Raw genomic sequence first — 19,565 nt, 5'->3', positions numbered from 1 at the left:
CTACATAGACTGCAGTTGCTCCTCTGTGCAAGTGTTGTTAGGTGCATGAGCGGATGGTTGAGTAAAGTTGTAGCTTAACCCACTTTAGTACCTGGTTCCAAGTCAAGGTAGTGTTTTCTTTACATCTTTCCATCTTTTGTGTAAGTGACCTTTTTATGTCATAATTGAATAAATTTTCATATAATGTCTTTCCTTCCTGTTCATTTCATGAATCTGGCATTTTGTGAAAAATGTTATATATTTTTTCAGGCTCTTTGCATTCAACGGGCAAAACTGGATGGTTCCGAGCAACAGATAGTAGTTTCTGCTGAAGTATTTCACCCAGATGGTGTAGCTGTAGATTGGATTGCCAGAAATCTATATTGGACTGATACTGGACCTGATCGGATTGAAGTAGCAAGGCTTAATGGTACTTCTCGTAAGGTAATGAAAATTATGAATAATTACTTTGCAAAGTGTCAGAATATTAAGTGAAAACAAGTTGATTCATAGGGTACTTGAAAACTTTGATGATGAGGAGTGTATAGTATCTCAGGAGGTTGGTATTTATTATTGTTGTTATACCTATTACAGTCAGGCTGAGTTCTGCACTCCTTTCTTGAGAAAAGTTCACTAACCGTTACCGTTAAGTTTTGATTGGTGTTAAATTGTTAGAGATTTATATGACTTTAAGGGAAGAACAGTGTATGTTTACATATCTTCATTTTAGACAAGCCACATGCCTTAACATTTTTGTTTAATTCATGCAGTATCTTAATCTTGTCAAATGTCACATATAACAACCTTCCAAAAGTGCAGTAGGTAATTTTGCTTTAATCAGTACCCTTGAGGAAATGTAGATATATAGTTAAAACAGTTTTATTTCTATCCTATTTATCAGATCATCATTGCTGAAAATTTAGATGAGCCCCGAGCTATTACTGTTGATCCTGATGGTGGGCTGATGTTCTGGACTGACTGGGGTAAAAAGCCTAAGATTGAAAGAGCTGCTTTAGATGGTTCTCTTCGTAAGGTTATCATTGACTCTGGCCTTGTGTGGCCCAATGGTGTTGCCATTGACTTTGCCCTAAGAAAGATCTATTGGTGTGATGCCAAAACAGACAAAATTGAGGTAAGTTTGATGTTAAACAAAATAATCTTTTTATTTGTATGTATACTAATGTAAGCCATCTGTGATGAAACTTGCATCATCTGAAATTGGAAAGGACTTTTAGAAACTGATTGCTTGATGATGTTTGTATACAGAATTCACCACCTAATTTGGGAAGTGATTACTTCTTGCAATCTGTGGTGAAATTGTATTCTTACTGAATGATGTATCATCCTTTATATCTCTGGTTATCTTCTATGTATGAAAACCTGTGTCATTTAATTAATTTACATTCTTCATCCTTGTAATAGTGAAATATTGTTGTTCATAAGTAGCTTTGCTAGACCAGTGAACAGAATTCATACCTGAAAGGTTGGATTATAGTGTCAACTTAACGAATGGAAAGGAGAGGAGAAAAAGTAAGAATAATGGTAACAAAAATATGTGGAATAGAAGATGCCAGGATAAGAAAAAATTAGCAGAACTGTATTTAGGATAGGAATAATTAAAGCCTGTAAAGGCTTACTAATAAGGCAATTGTCCCATTGCCAGGGTGTTAGGCTGTCAAAATTGTCACAAATGCATGTGGACTTAGACTAATAACCAAGTTGTGGAACAAGTGCTTATGTTTACCACCAGTTTTAATTGACTAGATTTTGTCAGCTTCTTTCATGCATATAGGACAGTAAAAGGAGAGAATGTGATGGATTCCCATTTGCAATTTGGAATTGGGTGTACTCCATTATCCTCACATCATTGTGTCCACTTGGATGGTTCATAGCCAAGTGATGTACTGTATCCAAGGAATACAATTAAGGCAGTACATTTGATCCCAGTACAATAGACTCCACCAGGAATGCCAAATTTAGGTATTATAAGTAAATAGGTATTACAGATGAACTATTTATTTCCTCATTGTTTAGACATTTCATTATGTTCCACATCTTGGTTGTAAGCTTCCACCACATTTCAGGCTGCAGGCCACAAGCCTTTCATTAACATGCAGTAAATTTCTTAATGGCAAAAGGACAAACTTATAAATAGATAATGGGGATCTCTGTGCAGTCAGTTGATGTGCAAGATACGTGGTCAACCAATTTAATAAAGAATACAGTAAATCTCATAGCTTATCAAGTATTTTTAGTTCCTTATCAGAGTTAAAGTTAGCTAATGAATAGGCTTTCCTTTTAATAAAAATTTATAAGAAACTTAAAGGAAATACATTAGGAAGCAATTTCTCAACAAGAAGCTGACAGCCCCACAGAAGTTGTGTCCTTCCTTACTAGCATTTGCAAATCTTCAGAATTGCAAACAGATCATACCAAAAGTCATGCTGATTGGTATATTATAGGATAAAGCTTTATTGAGTGGTTAATGAGCGGATAATGTTTGTATAACATACAATATAAATAATATTGCTGTAACATATCTTTAAAAAGCATAAAAGTGTAGTTTAAGAAATGATTGCTATTACAGGGAGAGATTAGAGGTTTTAGATGTATGCTGATAGCTGCATTTCCTCCTGAATGCCAATTTTCAGAACGACACTAACAGTCAAACATGTCTGTAGTTTTCAACGTGCAATATACATCAAAGATCAGACTCAGATCCTTAAAGATTTTACCATTATCCCCCCAACATTTTCAGTTTATCCTCTTATTTCATTTGTAAGGAGTTGCAGTATATTAAATAATCTTCTTGATATATATATTAACAAACCCTTTGAACCAGCCCTGCAAGAATTAAGAATGTTAACTGAGTGGTCTGGTTAAACAATAAATGCTAGTAATAGCTGTGATCTTTCTAATGTAACTGTTAGATTTTAAAAATGTAATTGAAAGTCAGAAGTTAAGCTTACTGTTGAAATATTTTGAAGGTCATTGTTACTTAAAAGTAAAATTTTTATATGAGTAATTTATCAAGTAATCACATAGCTATAGTTTCTAACTAGTATGACAGCTTAAATTCAAAATTCGCAGTAATGCTGCGATTGTTTAGTGCAGGTGACCAGTACCGCCCACTAGTGGCAATACTAGGAACAACTTAGCAGATAACCTCATTCTGTTTCTGTCATTCTCGATGTAAACATTGGATTTTGGTGATGTATTATTGCTGATTTCGAGTAACCTTCAAGCCTATACTTTCAGGATTGGTATTTTGTTATTAAGATCTGATTCAAGTTTATAATTTTTTGCAAATTGATTAAATACTTCCTTGACTTCCACTTAGTAAGTAGAAGATCTGCTACTAGTGATATAATAGCAGTCATTGTCTACTTAACCTAGCATAGCTGGGCTATAGACTGTTTGCCTGAGTAGAGATAACTTAGGCAGACCAGCATGAAGAGAAAAAGTTAGTTAAAATATTGGCTGAAGAAAGGTTGATTTTTCAATGACTAGCGTATTAAGACATGTAAACATTGCATTCGCTACCATCTTTGCCGAGTAGCGTAATAATAAACTGTGTTCGCTACCACCTTTACCAAGTAGTGTAATAAAACGTAAACATTGCATTCGCTGCCTCTTTGCCAAGTAGAGTAATAAAACATAAACATTGCATTCACTACCATCTTTGCCGAGTAGCGTAATAAAACGTAAACATTGCGTTTGCTACAGGACCAATATTTTCTTTAATGAAATATCTGCAAGTCTCAAATTATGTTTTTTAGGAGTTGAGATTTGTTTGTATGATGGTACTCTGTATACTTCAAACAATTAATTAAACATCATCTTATTACACTTTCCTTTGAAGAGAACTGAAAAAGTGTAAGTGCAGAACGTAGTAAGGAGAGAATTGTGCTTATTTTGGTTGCGCTGGGCTTTTGGAAAAATTTATGCTCTTGACAGCCGAGAATCGACTTCATACATACTACTTGCTCACTTGACACCCAGTTGCTTGGCGCCATCTACAACCTGGGAGCTCCCAGCACCCGACACCAGGTCCTGATTGTCTGGCATCTACTTTCCCCACATCCAGTTTTTCTCTTCTGCTGCTAGCCCTCTAATTTTTTCTACTTGCTCCTGTGCCTGGCTCCCTCGGTTCCTTCCTATGCCATTGCCAGCCTTGTGTCTGTGTTAACATAAGTTAACCTTGTAATAGTGAAGCGTTGTGTAGTGAAAGAGGTGTCTACTCATCCTCCGATGCTCCTAGACATAAAGTCCCTGTCAGACTCCCCCAAACCTGGGAGGAGGCATACTGGAAGTCCAAGGGAGGTGGGGGGTTTACACACATGTAGTCGCCCCCTCAGTCGAGCCTGTTGCTGGTCCCAGATATTGACAGACAGCCACTGGAAAGGTGTCTTACTGGATGCGTAGTGGAGGATGTGGCTATCCGGCCCTATCGGATCTCCTAAACCCAGTCCCTGTCAGACTCCCCCAAACCTGGGAGGAGGCATACTGTCAGTCAGTGGGAGTCCGTAGGGGTTTTGCCACCGGGTAGTTACTCCTCAGTCGATCCTGCTGTCCACAGGTCTCAACGGATAGCCATTGGAAGGGATTTGCTTGCTTTGTCCTCTAGTGATACTGATCCCAGTGTGAGTAGTTAGAGGCACCAGTGGTGTTTTTTTTTGGGATTCCAGTGTGGACAAATAAGGATCCCTGTGTAGACAAGTGGTGTTGAAGGTGCTTTTCAGGCGTATCTCGGCCTTTGAAGAGGCATATGTACCAGTTGTGGAGCGCCAATAATTGGTGCCAAACGCTCTTCCAATCTGAGTGCCCAGCAGTGTCAGAGCGGACAGAGTCCGAGTGCCCAGCAGTGTCAGAGCGGACAGAGTCCGAGTGCCCAGTGTCTGAGCGTCCACCTGTATCCCAGTTTATGAGCACCCAGTGTCTGAGTGCCCAGTGTCGGACTGTCCACCCCTGAATGCTCAGTGGCCGCCGAACACCCAGTGTCCGAGCGCCAGTGGCCGCCGAGCACCTAGTGTCCGAGCGCCCAGCCTCCTATCATCCACCTGTCCGTTTGGCGCCTGCTGTCAGGCATCTGGCACCAACCTGCTAGGGCCCGGCACCAGTTCCTCTTTGGCTCAGCATCTGACTTTTTAAGAACATGTTGTTCTGCCTTGTGTGCCAATTCCAATTACACAGGGACCAAGTCTACCCCCGGACGAGGACATCTGTGTCCAAGTTTTTAAGCTTGTTGGTGGAAGCTTTGTCCTATGGTTCTTTCCTAGAAGCCTTTCAAGATTGAACCTGGGCTTTTGTTTAAAGGAGCAAGACAAGTATGTATTTTTGTCTTTCCTCCCTCTAATGCCTAGATGGATCTAGGCCTTCTTGTCAAGCCATAATTTTCTTGACTGATAGCAGGAGCACTGGCTAGAGTCCTCCTTTGGATTTTCAGTCTAATCTCTTGCAACTACGGGCTTTTCCGTCTGCCATAGAAATCACTGCCGCTTTCAGACAGTCCAAATTCTAGCCCCTTTTCCCCTCCTTGTTTGGGACCTTAGGGGTTGAGCCTACTCTGGACTCTGGTACCCACCAAGATGTTAGCCTGGTTAGACAGTCTCTATATGAGTTTTTTTTTTTTTGCAACTCGTCCTCCTTTTTTATCCAATTCCGAGGCTGCTGGCGAAGACTGAAAATGCTGTAAAGTTCTTCACGGTCACTGAAGATATTCATGTTGATGATTGCTGTACTCCGCTTCCTGTCGTGGTAAGGAAGCTAGCCTCTCACGTCCGTATTGCAGTTTCGCTTTTCATTGAATGACCTTAATTGGGCTTCAAACAGAAGAGAAGCGCCTTGCACCTTCTCAGACCTGTTTTCCTGTGCGGCGTCAATTCTCGAACGCGTGGGTCCATTCCCGAGCTCCTGGCGCCAACTTTCTAGCACATGGCTCCGTCTACTGAGCACCCGGCACCTGCTCTAGAGCACTCGACAATATCTTTCTAGTGCTCGGTTGCCGTTGCTGAACACCTAACTTCCGCTCGCGGTGCCTAGGCTTTTGCGGTTATGGAATTCTTCAAGCCTTTCATAACTTCCGGATATTATTTTCCTCCATGAACAGTTCCGCGCGTTTTTGTTCTGCACGAAAGTGTCATCAAAGCCCACGCAAGGCATTATTGAGTTCAGTAATGCTGAGTCTGCACGGATATCGACATGTCCTCATGGCTGTCTTTTGAGTCCGCTGAATCGGCAGCTAGTCTGCAAGGTTGTCTGCATTTCTGCACGTGGATCTACAAGTTCGCTCATTTCTCTGCGAGTCTGCATGAAGTTAAGTATACCTTAGTTTTACCAGACCACTGAGCTGATTAACAGCTCTCCTAGGACTGGCCCGAAGGATTAGACTTATTTTTACGTGGCTAAGAACCAATTGGTTACTTAGCAACGGGACCTACAGCTTATTGTGGAATCAACCACATTATAGCAAGAAATGAATTTCTATCACCAGAAATAAATTCCTCTAACTCTTCATCTGCCGGGCGGGGAATTGAACTCCAGCCCATCGAGTGACAGTCCGCAGCTCTACCGACTCACCCAACAAAGAGCTTGCGAGTCTGCATGGTCATCAGCAAAAGGCATGTCCCACAGTCCCCCTCTTTTTTCGATTAGAAGACGAAGTTCAAATAGAGATGAACCAGACAGCCCGTTCTTTCTTATGGAACAGGGTCTTCCCAGCTCGAGGATCTGTCTTGGGCCCCTTTATAGCAAAAGTCTTCTATAGAGTCCTCACTCCCCTTGTGTTTGACTTTGTTTTTTCAGGGTGTGAATATCAGTCCTTACCTGGACGACTGACTTCTTCAGTCCCCTTCAGTGGAAGTGCTTGAAGGTTTTTTATCTCACGTCCACCTCAGGGAGGGAAACTCAGCAGGACACCTTTGTTTTTTCTCACAGCCCTGAATCAAGTCGGAACTACGGTGGTAGTTGTCCTAACATTACTTTTGGAAGGGAAGTTCCTTCATCCTTGAGCTGAAACCTAGTTTTCAATGTCTCAGATCGAGGCTGGGGAGCCGTCTTGAGGAACTGGGGAGTTTCCGGGATGTGGTCCCCAGATGGACGAATTCTTCACTTCTTTCTCGTAGAGCTAGAAGTTTTTCACATAAAGTTCAGTGCTTTTTGACCTTAGTGCACTCCTGGACTATGGTAGCCATTCAGACAAGACCACTTTTCTAAAGTATTTTTGTAAGCAGGAGCTGACCCATGTCTCCACACATCCAAATAGTAAGAATACTTTTTCTATGGACAGATCATGAAGTCTGCGAGTCACTCGGTTCATTCAGGGTAAGGAAGCTGTCAGAAGCACGTTGTCTTCATCATGGACCTTCAATCCCCTGGTTTCCAGTATCTGCGGAAACTTTAGGGCAGGCCCTTTTTGAACCTGTTTGCCCCTTCAAGAAATCTTCATCTCCCCCCCCTTTTTTTTTTGTGCTCTATACCATCCCTATAGCATGTGCAACAGACACCATGCTACAGACCGGTTCATCGGACCTCCTCTCTCACGAACTTCATCACAGTCAGGGAAGAGCTACACAAGCTGTAGGTTAACTGCAAGTTGTGTTAATATCTTATCCCTATTCTACCTGTGTCATGGTTCCCAAACCTGCTTGGTTGTTGGTGGGCTCTGCAAGATCCTTCCTCAACCTTGTCTTCTCAGGCAACCTTACCTCAAGAGATCTATCTAAGTGGTCTGCTCTTGCCCTGACAGGCTCCAGACTGTTCAGAGGCTTGTCAGTTGAGTCTTTTCTCTATGTGCTGCAGCGGCTATTGCAAAACAGAAGTCAATCTTCTCTCTTCATCTGCCAGACTTAAGGGACAATTTTCCAAAGATGGTGTCTCAAGCACTGTCTCTTCTGTCAAGATGTCCGTGGCCCCTTTGCGAATTACCTCGTTTCTTGGCAGGAAACCAGGAATATCGTATTCACCATTTAGGGGTACAGAGACCCAGTTCTTTTGTCATCCCTATCTCAATGACCTTTCAAGTCCTTGGCACGTCCAAGCAAGGAAGAAGGAGATGTGGGTAGCTCATTTTCCCTTGGATTCTAACCAAGAACGAGGACCCATCCAAATCCTGGATCTGTTTCTTTATCCCTTAAGAATTTTACAGACATCCTTGATTTCCACGAGTGCCAGGCAGCACTCGAGCTCATAACTCATCTGGCATCCAAGCTCTCCTGGTGCCATCCATAGCCTGGTGCCAGTTTTTTGCTCTGAACGTGCAACTCTCCAGACACAAACCACAGCCTGGCGCTAGCTTATACTCTGAGCACCCAGAAGCAGTCAGATCATCTTGGCCTTTATCATAATGGACTTTATTTTCTGAGACACTCTCAGATTTAAGAGAGCATTTTCCTCACATTAAGTGAAAGCTAAAGACGTCAGAACAGCTTCTACCTAATTAGCTTTCAGGCGCTACTTCCTTATGTCCATTCTACAATCGTCCTTGTGGAAGTGTAATCATTGCTTCTCACTGTTTTCAGGAAGTGAAGCAGTGTTAAAATTTGGCAGTACCTTGCGTTTATTAGTAACTGGCATCGTATCGCAGAAGGAAACAGGATCTTCTCCTACTGTCCCTTCACCTTGTAGTAAGGTGCCGAGTTTTAGGAAGCCGAGGGGGTACAAGGTACCTGGAGCATCCACCACTCTCAGTGGATGGGTTTTGGTTTTTATTTTAGTGTAGGTGACAGTGTTATCTGGTTGTTTTTATTGCAGTACTGCACCCAGGGCAAAGGCAGTTGTTTTTTTATTTTGTAATGCTTTGGCAGCCCTTGGAGTACTCCTCGTCTGCAAAGCTCCCACTGAAGTAGAGGTGACCCTCGACTTTACCGCCTTGCCACTACAGGTCAAGTTGAGCACCAGCCAGAGGCAGTTTCTACTGCAGGCTCTCTTAACTAACAAGGAACGACAAGCATTGTATTCTATGCTAGCAACTTTTCTGTTTCTAATACATCACATGACTTAATGTTTTGGAATAAAATATGTCCATCTATCTCACCTCCTGCCAGTGTGGGATTCAGCAATGTTATTACTGTACTTGGTAAGTTATATAAAAATTACATTTTTATAACAAAATAAAGTTTTATATATACTTACCAAGCAATTAAGTGATTGGAGCCCTCCCTCCTCCCCTCCGATGGACATAAGCCTAAACAGAATGAGGTTATCTGCTAAGTCGTTTTTAGTATTGCCGTTAGTGGGCGGTACTGGTCAGCTGCACTAAATAATCAAAGCGTTACCGCAAATTTTAAATTTAACCTGTTGTACTAGTTAAAAACTGTAGCTATGTAATTACTTGGTAAGTATATATAAAACTTTATTTTATTATAAAAATGTCATGTTTTAACAGATGGCATCTCTAGATGGCTCTGAGAGACGAGTGGTAGTGGGCGATCATCTGCCTCATGTCTTTGGCTTTTCACTTTTGGGTAACTTTCTCTACTGGACTGACTGGCAGCGTCGTAGCATTGAAAGGGTTAACAAATTGAATGGTGAGTATAGTGGCCGTCTACAGTAACAGCATGAAAGAAATTTTGTTTGTTATACAAACCTATCCATAATTCATTGCATATTGGTGAGTCTTAGCAATCATGGAGGCTTCATTGCCACAGTATGAAAGAATGCATGCATGATGGTTGGCAGCAGAACACATACTTGACCTCACTACTCATGTGTTTAACCTTACTGTCAACATAGTCTCATTTTGAACACTCTTAGCTGAGCTTAGCATTCATTTTTCTTTTTGTATTTAACCTTGCATTTTGTTGCACTTAAATTTTCTGCTCATGCTTAAAAATTACACTTTTTTAATTATTTTTATATTAATAATAAGTGATGTCAAATGCTTTCAGCTATTTCAGTCCACATTGTTGATGACAATCAGTGATTTTCTGTGGAGTAACACTTGTTACCTAGCTTTTCCTGGTTTAACAATAATTAGTTGTTTTAATAATGCTTTTGTTTGCTACACAAATGCTTTTTGGATCCATATTTGTGTTATCTTATTTTCCTTGTTGTTTTGGAACTTTCTGTAGGGCTTATATATTTTGGCTTATTTTATGCTTTGTGGTGATTCCCTGTCTTTGTGTTTTAGAATTTGTAGAGAATTGAGTTAATTGTGGGTGTAGAGGGGCAAGTTCCCAGCTCTTTTATGTCCATCTAAGATAAAGATCTGCATTAAAGTGCCCTTTGTGTAGATGGCAATGGTTTAAGATGTGTTGATGCTGTGTGATTTGGTCCACCGATCAGTGGTTTCTTAATGCCTAGAGGAGTGCTTACAAAAGTTGTTTGACAAAGACTCCACAGTTTTTCAGTGTCTGTAATTTTATTGAATGTTTATATACTCAATTTATGAATATGGCCAATTGATGCAGTCTGAAATAAGTTTGTATTCTGTTAATTCATTGAGTATAGTTTAAATTGCACTTATTATATGCATGGCATGTTTATAAAAAGTAACATACAGTGTATGGAATTCCATTACAGGTGGTCAGCGTGAAGTGATAATTGAGCATCTTCCGGATCTTATGGGTTTAAAAGCTGTGAATGTCAGTAAAAAGGATGGTTCCAATCCATGTGGGAAGGATAATGGAGGATGTTCACATCTGTGTCTTAACAGACCCACCAACTATACATGTGGATGTCCAATTGGTAAGATTGGTTGCTGCTGTATCTATTTTTACTTTATTTTACTTTTTAACAGGATTAGTTCACTTTCAGAACTCTTAATTTTTTATGCCATAAATACAAATCCACATCTGAATTTCCTGCAAACTTAATTCAAAGCCTTGCCAGTTTATTGATGTTTCTGGACAATCAAGTGTAATATTACAGTAATTCACCAATGCACCCATGGTATACTGAACTCAGAATGGAACATACATTGTCAAAAAAGAACCTTTTTATCATTATATGAAAGCCATGTTATCTCAGAACTTCAAAACTCAGGATTATGGATACTTTGGAAGAAAGAAGGGCTTGAAAAGAAAAATAATTTGTGAATGTTTTACAATTGGTATATAAATGTCTCATCAAATGTCAGATCCTTATGCTCCACATGTAGTAATTCTTTTGCTCCACATGTAGTAATTCTTTTTCTTCCAGTTACTAGATGACATTTCTGCAATTCAGGATATACTTATGCCTTGTTTATTAGTGTGTAGTTGAAGTGTGTAACGTTTGCTCACACCTTCTACAATGCATCTCTGATTTGCTAATTGCACACCTGTGTCTCTAAAGCACAGCGAACTATTATTAAATGTAAATGAAATTAAGTAATGAGATGAAATTCTTAATTTTCAGTATATTAGAATGCAGGCAGCAATCGGCACCATCCATGGCTGCCCATTAAACTCATTTGGTAGCTGCAAAATTTCAAGAGCTCTCATGTAATTTCATGTGGATTAAAACACACCCTGGGCTGTCTATTTCTAGAAATGGACTCTTATGGGTGTTCTTGTCAGTTTTATATTTCAGTTTTCAAGTTTTCAAGAGCATATGCATTTTCATGTTATGGATTTCCATACGTCACTCATTAGTTTTCAGAATCTTCATTACCTCCACCAACAAGATTGAATCAGGTTTATTAAGCCCAAGTGTGCCCGTCTCTCTTTTCACACAATTTTTGTAAAGTTGTTAGATTTTAGTCAAGTTTGATGAGGGTTGGCCATGGGCAGAAATTGATTGGAATATTTATAAAATATGTTGGTTGGAATATTTGTAAAATACATAACTACCAAGATCTTTATGATAAAATTCACGCTAATGTTTTCCATGGAAATTACAATCTCTGAACTTTCAAGAATATTTGAATAATCTTGTGGATAAAACATGTGTGCTTGTGGTGTAAAATTTTATTGATACTATTAGAACTATGCACTATTTGATCGATGATTACTTTTTTTGGTATTATACTGGATAACATACTGGTACCAGGCTCATTCTGTGAACCAATTCCTGTAATCCAAGTAATCGTATTCTGTTTTTTTGGGGAACTAACATGACAGTAAAATAACTTTAACTTTATTTTAGGATACGAACTTACGCAAGATGAGAAACAGTGTGTGGTTCCAGAGGCATTTCTCCTGTACACTCGTAAAGAAGATATTCGCCGCATTTCTCTCCTCACGAGCCATAACGTTCCCATTCCTGTAACGGGCATTCAAGAAGCTATGTAAGTAAAGTTATATAAATCTGTGAGTACCTGTACACTGTCACAGTAATGCTAATTTAATTTGTGTTCAATTTTGTTTTTAGTTGATTGTATTGTGAGTATTATTTTGGTAAACATTATTTTTACAGTTTTTTGTTATATAGAATAGGCTTTTGAGATCCTTAAATTTGTCAGCTATACAACAAGACACCAGTAAATGATATTGCTAGGAATTATTCATATACAGTGTAATCTCGTAAATCTGGGAACTTTGGGACCAGGCCACTGCCGGACCACAGAAAGTCCCGGAATATAGAATACATCCCTAAAAAATTAAGCCCCTATGTGAACATAGTCTTGCAAGCTAATTTGATGTACAAATAGCCTAAAAGCAGTAGGCTAAGTTCTGACGCCACTTTTTTTAATTTTATTACTCATATGATTTCACTTCATCATTTTATAACTTCATACTGTATAATTTTCTTTAAAATAGTGTACTTTATTTAACATATTAGCCTACATTCCAGAGTTAGCCTAACTGTAAGTCAACAACTTAACTTTCCTCAAACCTGCAGAATATTATCGGTGACTTTCATCTCCTAAATTTACTATCTTCATAATTTTCGCTGTTAATGTCATCGTCATTTATTTTGATTGTAGAGGGTAATGAAATGACAAAAATAAAGAGTGAATTTCCATGGTCATTCGGTGCATTTTGACGCTTTCCATCAAAACAAAAACAAAGCACACTGCCATCTATTTAGGAAAATGAACACTAAACATTCACTAATGGGAGAATCATTTTCTAACATAGATAAAAATTTCTACTTGCACTTCTTACCTCTAGCATCATCTGATCTCGTGGGTGGCATGTCAAATGGGTAAATATACAACTATATAAAAGAAATTATCAAAACTGTATCACCTATAAGTATTTCAAGCACTCTTAAGAGTAAGGAATTTGTGCGTTGCCAAATGTCTACTTTGATTAAAAAGGTTTGACTTGGTAGAGCCTTCTCAAGTGGAATCTAAAAAGATATATACGTATATTCATTTAAAGTTAATATCAAAAACATATTTGACTTTACACATTTTCATTACAGTACTAACAATTATTTTCACAAAAACAAGAGAGATATGTCAGATTTTTGCTGTCGGGAAGTTGTAAATAATACGTGGCGCTGCCCGGACCAGAGAATGCTGGTTTTAAGAAGTTCAGCTGTAGTAAAACGATTGGTCAGAATTGTCAGTTATTGTTGGGAAGATGTGGTTTTTGAATATTTTATTTCATAACTTTATATGTAGTTTAAAATCAGACTGTTTACTGTATTCATTACAGAGCTCATCTTACTGCTCCCAATGTACCATATACAGTCTCACTATCCGCGGATTTCTCTGTGGAACATATCTGTCCATTATTCATGGCAAATTTGCCCATTTGCTGTATTTTTCACTGAAAAATATTCACTAATTAAAAATACTTGGATATAAGCATTTTTAGAGGGTTTTTTTGTGTTCAGACTATCAAAATAGGCAGTTATAAGTGTTTTAGAGGGGTTCTAAGTATTCGCGGATTTTAGCTATTCGCAGGGGGTGTGCGGTACACATCCCCTGCGAATACAGGGGGTTTACTGTAAACCAACTTTTATTCATGTGACTCTACTGTTCTTTTAAATGTTTAAAATTTGATTGTGCTCATTTCAGTTTTTTAAACTGACATTTTTGTTTTTTAAATTGGTTTTAGTCTAAGAATTTTCTGTGATTAGTAGCAGTTTTCTTGCAATTGCATCTGCAGAAGATTGTTCTTGAATGGCTAATCAACTAGTGAAGGATTTGTTTAAAAAAGTGTTGAATGCTACTGGTTCGAACGCACTCTGCTGGGCCCGCGTTCGATTCTCTGACCGGCCAATGAAGAATTAGAGAAATTCATTTCTGGTGATAGAAATTCATTTCTCGTTATAATGTGGTTCGGATTCCACAATAAGCTGTAGGTCCCATTGCTAGGTAACCAATTGGTCTGGTTAAACTAAGGTATACGTAATTTACTCAGTGAATGGGTGATAGTTTTGTTTAGCATGAGAAAAAAAGTTTTTGTGTTGTAGATATTTTGAGGCAGTCAAATTTTCAATGTTGTTATGTTAGGTATGAATTATGTTATCACCTCTTCAAGGGCCTTCTATTTTTATCAAGGGCTGCATTCCCATTCATATTTGGTGAACTTCAGAATTATAAGTGTTTGCCTTTTGACCTTTCAAGTTGTGTACATTTTGTGTACAAAACTTGATTAGTGCTTGCCCAGTTCTGTATAAGGTAGTTTTTGTGGGTGAGCTTTAGAATGAAAATAAAAAATGAATATGTAGAGGGTAGAAGGATTACTACGTTCAGAATTGTGATATAAGTATTAGATTTGACATGAGCAAATTTTTAAAATTTATCCTGCATCATTGACAACAGCTGCTGGCAATGCTAGGTTTATGTCTCAGTCATTTGATCTGCTCTAGTAGATGATGACTAAAGAGTAGTTTAACCAGAACACTGAGTCTCATACGCATGCCTGAAGGGAAGTTTTGGATCTCCTAGATAGTGACCCCCAAGGGTTTTAACTCTATAAGTATCCACCTTTGCTGTGTGTTTAGTACAACCCTGTTGGGGATTACCGTAAAAACATAAACAAAGTACGGTAAATATCATAAAGATAATGACACCCAAGAAATATTAGTCATAGATAACAACCCCCAAAAATCCTATCTAGGAAAGATCCAAAGTTTTAGAAAAGTCACTAAAACTGAAGTAAACGTCAATGGACATCACAGCTGGAAGGGACCAGAGAGAACAGTTTAAATGTCAAACCAGAAAGGATGCTGAAAAGATGCTCCCAATGAAAGAAAAAATTAATGCTCACAGGCTTCCATTCTGAAGCACAAAATAGAAAGTGATCCTTAGTGGAAGTTGTTTGTAATTATCCATTTTGTTAAATTATAAAACTGAATGTTCTTGATGGTGATGTGTTTTATAAAAGGAGAATTGAGGTTAATACAAAATTGAGACAGAAAACAGATGTAACAAAGAAGCAGAAGCTGAATGCAGACTAAAAAATTTGTCATTTGAAGTAGCAGAGTAATTTAAGTTTAAATTTTCATGTTTTTGTGCAGGAATTCAGTTGAAATGTTTATTATGCACAGTTTTTTTTTTATAGAAATGAGAATTTGAAATCAAGGCTGAATTTTTTTATTAGAACATTTCATTGGAGTAGTAATGTTTATGGCAAAGTAACCTTCATGTTAGTCTAGTGGTATTATGAATTAATATTTTATGGAATTTCTTATTTTTAGTGATTTTGTGAGTCATAATTCTACCAATGTTTTTGCGGGCATACATCTCATTATTTGCTTCAAGAAATATTTGAGTTGAGTGAATTTTTACACTTTAAAAATGTTATACAATATGGTGTAGTTTTTATCAGAAGATATTTGGCAGACAGATGCTATATCAACCTTCATAAACCTTTAGTATACATTATTGAATGCTAAAACTATTGTCCTTATTTTTGTTTTGTTTTATACATGTAAATCATTTTAATGTATAATGTTGTTTTTAGTGTAAAATACCCATTGTCAGGTAATCAGACCAAACTTTCATGCATCAGATTCACACTTGCATTGTAGATAGGGAAGTAACATGATGAAATATCGTTTGAAGAGCCTGGAAATCATGGTAAAAGTGGATAAATGAAGATGTAGACTACTGAAAAAGGAGAATGGACGTATTCACTTTTAAGTCAGTAAGGAAAGTGAACATGAAAATGTTTTCAAGATGGTGGTTAAGGGTGTAATGTTTTATTTTCAGGTCCATAGATTTTGATAGCATTGACAACCGGTTATATTGGACTGACATAAGTGTGAAGTCCATATCCCGTGCTTTCATGAATGGGTCCCAGCTAGAACCTGTGATTGAGTTTGGTCTTGAATATCCTGAAGGAATGGCCGTGGACTGGCTTGCTCGTAATATTTATTGGACTGACATGGGAAACAACAGGTTTGTAAATGAAGTTTGCCCTTGATTGTTAATAGAAACTCCAGTTATGCTTCATTCTAATTTAACCAGAAATTTCAGCAATATTGACTACAGTTTTGAAATTTTGTATTCATGAGAAACATTCAAATTTTATATAAAAATTTTGTGAATATAAGAATTAACCGTGGCATAGCTATAACTGGAAAACATTTAGTCAATGCAACCTGTTCTCTTATGTTATAAGCATCAGCAAGTTTTAGGGTTGCTTTGATAAGGAAAACTGTCTAGAAATTTTATTCTAACTTTTATTGGTTAACAGAATAGAAGTGGCTCGTTTGGATGGTACCTCTCGACGGGTGCTTCTTTGGCAGAATATTGCAAGCCCTCGTTCTATAGCTCTTGATCCTGGACAAGGTTTCATGTATTGGTAAGACTGGTTTTTAATATTTTTATTAGTCACGATTCACTGGCTTGGTTTTGTTGGGAGTTGGTTAATGTGCAACTCAGAATTGTTTTGAGAGGTAGCTCTTCTGAACAATGACAAATGGAATGTAGGGTTCCCTGGCACTATGCTTATAAGTCATGTTCAAAGTATTCACAGCACTGCACACACTTCAGTACAATCACACTGTTATGCTTACTCACTAAAGAAATCATTCAGTTGTTCAGCAGTCAGTAATTGTATTCACAATGAATCAGTAGTCAAAAGTTGCTAAGAAATGCAGTGCAGATTTTCAAAATTCACTTACTCACAATATACAGTATTCAGGTTTCAGAAGTTGCTAGGAATCTACTCAGTGTGGTTCCTACTAAGATGAAAGTATGGCAGGGTAAATAGTGAAGGTTGGTAATCCTTCATCCAAAATTCCAGAAACTGAAGACTTCTGAAATCTGAGTTTTTAAGAGCTAACAAAGCACACCACAGTTGGAACATTGCTTAAGAAACTGGGATTGATATCATTGTGTCAGTCAGTATACTTATTGCATTACATATTTTCACAAGGCTTTAGCTATGGCTAATGATGCACACTTGCTTAAGTACAAGCAGCTTAAAACTTGTTTTGGATAGTGTAAAGTTTTTGTAGATTTTCTCTCACCAAAGCAAATAAATTACATTATTGCTGTAATATCAGCTGGTCACGCTGAGGTGACAAGCTGATTAATGCTGTCCAAAAATTGAGAAAAAGTATCTTTCAAAGGTTTTACATGATTGTTGAATATTTTTTTTCTGTACTGGATTGTTGTAAAACTTTTATTCTAACATGTTTTAATATATTTTCTTTGCACAATAAATTAGCATTTAATACACGAAGTATCCAGTCAGCTTAGAAAATTCATTCTGTAAGAAAAGAATCTAAACATTTAGGTGGGTGTATTGCCAATGAATTTGGTTTTATTTATATCTTTGGAAATAATCTTCCATTATGAGGCCAACAAATAAAAGAGCTGACCCTCATAAAGATGAGTGTGATAATTATTATAATATAAGATTAAAACTTACAAGGTTTTAGTGTACAGAGACTCCTCTACCTACACAATATGCAACCTAACGTAAATTCAGAAATCTGTAAAGCCTAAGAAATTACTAAACAAATAAAAAAGAACAATAAATCAGCTAAAGACAAAGCTGCTACAAAGACAAGACAGTGCATCCAACACTATGGTTCAGCTCGCCACCAGTGTTCACAGCAAAGGGCTTACATGCTTGCTTAAACTGATTTGATGAGGGCTTGAAACAGTTAGAAAAACTGGACCATAACACTGTAGTCCTTTATTTTCTTTTATTGGTTCTAAACTGCATGTGTAAAGGATACCTTTTAGTCAGTATTAACTATTACATTAATAAGCATGTGATTTGTAGCCCAATATTTTGGGCATTTAGCGTGTTGGTAAATAAATACCTATTTCTCACATGTTAATTGGTCATCTGTGTAATTCATTTTTTTATTTTGATGTGGTATATCCAGTCAAACTACAGTATTTTAGTCAGTAAAATTTTTAAAAAATACTATACCTTTCATGAGTGTGTGAATCATAGCTCAGTGTTTTAACATTCTTGCATTGATAGTGAAGTGCATATTTTTCTGCATTTATTGTTCATTTCGGTATTTTTTTTTCTTTCATTATTAATTTTTGAGTGTTTATATATTTTATTCATTATTTGCAGGTAATTTGTGTAGAAATATATGAAAGACTTATTTCATGGTATCCTCAAAGCCAAAATATAATAGTGATAATTTAGGTGTAAAGGTTTTATGTGCGTATAAGGTCTGTACTACTTTGCATACAGAGACATGGCCATTAACTAAGAACATTGAGATTTTAAAGAGGTGTGGCTACAAAAAGCTAGAATCATGGCCTGAGTTTGAGAAAGTCATGCTATAACTGAGGAAGTTTCAGAGAGCTATCTGTCCAACAAGTGGAAAGTATATGGAGATTTCAACAGTTGAGGGGTTTGGATGTGTTAAGAGGAGTCAGAAGATGTTAGAAGACAAGTAGGCATGCAAGTAGCAGGACAGAGATCAGTAGAAAGTCGAGAAAATCATGGAAAAGGGTCATAAATGAAGACTGCTTACCCAAATGAGCTTTCAGGTTGAAAGTATGGAAGTTAGAAGAGATCATTCATTTCATGTCTAACCATGTAAATGAAAAAGTGGGAATTAGATGCTTTAGTGATGTGTGATAAATATTGTCTTGTATGATACTCAGCAAAGGCTATTTTCCAAGTATTGGATTTTAATCATTATAAAAAAAGGCCCCCCTTTTATTTGCTGTGAACATTTCATTAGTTGGCATTTGCTTGGAATAATGCTGTATTGGTTATACTGTTCATTTTATTTTATTTTTTTCAATATGTACTCAGAGATACTTCTGTCATCACACAGGTCAGAGTGGGGCGAGGAACCAAGAATATCTAGAGCCCATCTGGATGCGTCACAGCTTTTAACTATTGTTACTGACATGGGACGTGCCAATGGACTTACCATTGACTTCAAGGATAGCAGACTCTTTTGGACAGACATTGATAAAATGTTGATTGAGAGCAGTGACCTAGATGGTCACAATAGACAGGTATACACCCATGAGTTGTGTATTTGCCACAGAATGAGCACAATATTGTGACCATTTCCTTTTCACATAAGTGATTTCAAGAAGATTGAACCAAAATAAACTAATCCAAATATTTTCTTCCAAAGGTTATTGTAAGTAATCTACCTCAGCCATATGGTTTGACTCTATATGAAGATTATGTATACTGGGCCGACTGGAAGACAGGCACTATTGAGAGGGCTATCAAATCCAATGGAGAAAATAAAACCAGAATACAGGTAATGTAACTTCATTTATGAAGTGTTCTACTGATGTTACTAATTAATACCATTAA

The 19,565-nt window shown here is 37.6% G+C and overlaps 1 protein-coding gene across 1 annotated transcript in view; it reads left to right on the top strand.

Annotated features, from left to right (window-relative positions):
* arr (low-density lipoprotein receptor-related protein 6) overlaps positions 1 to 19,565 on the top strand; it is a 59,343-nt gene that overhangs the window by 23,032 nt on the left and 16,746 nt on the right. Inside the window, exons 9-17 of the mRNA XM_067094855.1 lie at positions 250 to 423; positions 881 to 1,111; positions 9,365 to 9,506; positions 10,501 to 10,665; positions 12,046 to 12,187; positions 16,013 to 16,201; positions 16,500 to 16,607; positions 19,066 to 19,252; positions 19,378 to 19,509. Coding sequence (XP_066950956.1) covers positions 250 to 423; positions 881 to 1,111; positions 9,365 to 9,506; positions 10,501 to 10,665; positions 12,046 to 12,187; positions 16,013 to 16,201; positions 16,500 to 16,607; positions 19,066 to 19,252; positions 19,378 to 19,509 — 1,470 coding nt within the window. The remainder of the gene's footprint in view (positions 1 to 249; positions 424 to 880; positions 1,112 to 9,364; positions 9,507 to 10,500; positions 10,666 to 12,045; positions 12,188 to 16,012; positions 16,202 to 16,499; positions 16,608 to 19,065; positions 19,253 to 19,377; positions 19,510 to 19,565) is intronic.

Source organism: Macrobrachium rosenbergii, chromosome 51 (genome assembly GCF_040412425.1).
Source record: "Macrobrachium rosenbergii isolate ZJJX-2024 chromosome 51, ASM4041242v1, whole genome shotgun sequence".
Lineage (NCBI taxonomy): Eukaryota > Metazoa > Arthropoda > Malacostraca > Decapoda > Palaemonidae > Macrobrachium > Macrobrachium rosenbergii.
Note: the sequence above shows the minus strand (reverse complement) of the source record. Positions and strands in the feature narration are given on the sequence as shown.